The sequence below is a fragment of the Pundamilia nyererei genome, unplaced genomic scaffold (assembly GCF_000239375.1).
Source record: "Pundamilia nyererei isolate P.nyererei 1_Seehausen unplaced genomic scaffold, PunNye1.0 scaffold00049, whole genome shotgun sequence".
Lineage (NCBI taxonomy): Eukaryota > Metazoa > Chordata > Actinopteri > Cichliformes > Cichlidae > Pundamilia > Pundamilia nyererei.
The window spans coordinates 1472700-1476283 of NW_005187450.1; the positions used below are offsets into that span (position 1 = coordinate 1472700).

General features: G+C 42.4%; 1 protein-coding gene across 1 annotated transcript; it reads right to left on the reverse strand.

Annotated features, from left to right (window-relative positions):
* Nucleotides 1–286: 286 nt before the first annotated feature.
* On the reverse strand, nucleotides 287–3257 carry srm (spermidine synthase). The gene is made up of 8 exons (XM_005732934.1): nucleotides 3057–3257; nucleotides 2618–2738; nucleotides 2449–2541; nucleotides 2211–2364; nucleotides 2007–2090; nucleotides 1656–1801; nucleotides 1384–1506; nucleotides 287–1279 (listed from the first exon to the last, which is right to left on the reverse strand). Exons 1-8 carry the CDS (start codon nucleotides 3185–3187, stop codon nucleotides 1262–1264), a joined length of 870 nt encoding a protein of 289 aa, XP_005732991.1. The 5' UTR covers nucleotides 3188–3257; the 3' UTR covers nucleotides 287–1261.
* Nucleotides 3258–3584: the final 327 nt, after the last annotated feature.

Here is a 3584-nt window from a genome sequence, read left to right on the forward strand (position 1 = left end):
ACAGTGACACTTCCCATCATGAAACACTAAACAGCTCAGAGGGTCCGACTGCTTTTTACTCTAATTCAAAGAATTTCAGCAGTATAATTCCAACGTGGAGACAGGCCTAAAACATAAAAGATTCAAGGATGCCACCTGGTGCCTGAATACCAAAGCTGCACGTGTCTCAACACTACACTGCTCCCACAGAACCTGCTCACCATTTGCAGCAAACAGCACCTTGAAAGCGTGGTTGGAAAATGCAGACCTCGAAAAACAAAACATAACCCAGCCATTGATCCATTAATATTGCGTTACCAGTTTATTACAGTTCATGATTCTTATAAAAAAGACAAATTCATTCATTCAGGTATAACACCATGTCCCAGTAAAGAGTCAAGGTAGCCATAGCTAACAGTAAATCATGTCTTACATTAGCTCAAATCACTGAACTATTACATTTCCATTTAAAGAAACGATCTCACATCCTGCAGTCAGACTCTTACACAGTACAAACAGTACACCCAGTAATCAAGACCCAATGCTGCATGCTATAACTGCATAATGAATTCATATGTTAAGACTATTCGTGGACTGGACAGCTCTGGTAACATTTCTAAGTTTGCATGTAATGTGATCTCTTTACAGTATTCGATAACTGACGCTCAAAGCTGAGCCTTAACTAAACCAATTAGGTGCTTTTTCGTTTTGTTTAAAGGGATCTTTTTCCATTTAGCTTCTGAGTAGGAGACCATAAGACTGGTAGGTTATGCACAACCAGTTTCAGGCACTATAGGGTTTCTGTGTAGTGGACAGTATTCTGAACCATGATTGTGACAAGATATCAAAATAATAAAAGGTCACAAAATAAATGTGCAGTAGAGGATTACATACACCAATCAGACACAATAAAATTGAAGCCACCTGCCAAAGTATTATTCACTTGACCTGTAAATGGTAGAGCGGTTCCTATACTCCATGTAACAATTACACATGTTGTGCTATGTGTAATTTATTGTTTTACAGAAAACAGAGTTAAAAACAAAAACAACATTTCAGAATGAGGTTAGGTTTGCTTCACAAAATGCAGATAAGACAATTACATGAAGAACTGAAAGACAACACAAGAGTGTGCAAGACCGGCTCAAAAATCAATATTTTCTCTGAACTGAAAATCTTGGGATGACGTTTAACTACGTAGAGTTCAAGAAGCCATCGAAAAAGGTTGTTTATCCATGTTCTAAGGGTTGGCTGAAGGATGCACATGGCCCTTTGCTGCTGGTCATGCTTCTCTGAGCACCTGTCAGACAAGACACCAGGTGAAATGCAGAAAATACCCCTCGGCATTGTGTGGATTGCACTCCCAAGTGTGGGACAGACTATTAAAATCTGAAACCAACTTACCTTTCTTGCAAACTCTGGGAGAACGAACGACGCTTTGTGAATTTCAGGGTTGTAATATTTAAGGCTCATACTTTCCTTCTCTTCTTTTGACAGTGCTTTCACTGGTTCCCTGAAATTTGTTTCCTAAAAAACAAACAAGGCACAAGGATGATCAGGGAGAAACTGTTATGCTATGGAACATTTCTGCATTTTATTTTATTTTTTTAGGCAATCCAAGAACACTTGGGGAAGTGTGGTGGATGACAAACTGAGAAAGACAGTTTAACACCTACAGGATTTTTACTGCAGAGCATGAATCCAATTTGGCCACTGGGATAAGTTGGAATGGTGCTGTAGGCGTAGTCCACCACAGGGAATAGGGTTTTGCAGAAGGTCTGCATCTCCTTTATCAGCTCCAAATGGAGCCACTGACACTCGCCTGTCAGTTACAAAAGCAAGAGGCGGGGAGAGGGGGGAAAAAATAAAAAAAGTGTTACTTTCCCATCTTTTGGCATTACTGAAGGGAACAACTCAACAGAAAGTAATCCATTCACTAACTGAATAACAGTAACATCTTCAGCAGACTCAAAATGTTACTTATTAGCCAGCTTTTAATGCACAAGTCCAGTGAAATATAAACTTACCCTGGGAACAAATAATTCCACCACTTCTCAATGCTGCCTTCATCAGCTGGTAGTAAGACTCCTTGAACAAGCTCTCAGCAGGTCCTGAAATAACAATTAAAGAGATTCTAATTGAGACTGCCTCCTTAAAGCGTGTCCCGTATTTGTGTTGTTTGGTTAGTTCTTTGGACACACAAGGATTGTGGGACTTTAAGCAGCACCTACCCACTGGGTCTGATGAATCTGTTATTATTATGTCAAAGGCGTCCTGATTCTGCTTCATGAATTCAAAGCCATCACCAATGTGGAGGGTGAGCTTGGGACTGAAAAACCCTTTGGCCATCCCTGGCAGGAACTTCTTTGACACATTAATCACATCCTAAAGAGAAGACAACATAAAAATGTAAAAGGCAGCAGAGAGGACAATCCCTACATCATAAATTAACAGAGTTGTTGCTCCCACCTCGTCTATCTCACAAAGAACCGCTGATTCCACCAGCGGATGCTTCACCACTTCCCTTAGCACACCCCCGTCTCCGCCACCAATGATGAGCACCTGTGAAAATGCAAATATAACCGTCACAGCTGGAAATATCCAAAATGTACTGTTGTTTCACATTTATGAGAAATACCTTCTTAGGACAAGGATGGCTACACAGGGGAAGGTTTGCAATCATTTCCTGATAGGCAAACTCGTCCCTCTCTGTGCACTGGATCACTCCATCCAGCACCAGCACATTTCCGTAGGTTTTGCTGGAAAGTAGCATTACAGCACAGCATGAGGCAACAGGATCACTTTTACATAAGAGCTTCCGTAGGATTCAGATGTGTAACCACATGCTTAGTACCATTAAACAAATACATGTACCGCGACTTAAATGAATCTAGCGTTACCCTTAAAGTTTACACTAAAGTTTCAATGACATGCAAATCACGAGCCAAGCTTAAAAAACGTCGTATCTTTCAACCATCTGGGGGAAAAAAAAATCATGCTCTAGGTTGCTCATTCAGTGCGAGCACAGCTAACAGCTAGCAGCGTTAGCTAAGTGAAGTTAGCCTCACTGTTCTCACCTCTTGAAAACCATAACATCTTGAAATTTGGATTTCTTGTGGTAGAGGACCTCCTCTACTTGGAGACTCATTGCTTGCCCTGGCCATAGCGTACAAGACTCTGTAAACCATCCATCTTTAATGTGGTCCATGACAGCTGCCTAACGTGTTTGGAAGCGTGGCAGTGAAGAGTGACGACAAATACATTGCCTAACCGCGAGACTTGACGCCCTCTTCTTAAAGCGAATGGGAGGGCGCTGACGTAGCTGGGTCTTCACGACGCTAACCAATTGCGTGGCAGGTTCTCTCGTATAGTTTGTTTGACTTCACATCGGCCGCACGGCCCTGTATGCACGAGCTGAGCAGCCCACGAGAAGCGCAACCAAGTTGGCGTGTGAACACACCCGTGAGTTTGGACACCAGGGTGCGGGAGACAAGTGTATGCCGGTGTGATAGTTTCAAGGAAATTTAACAGTCAGTTGTTATGTTCGCGAGTACTTTCCAGGGGCGGATCTTGAAGGGTGGCATGGGGTGGCATGTGCCACCCTA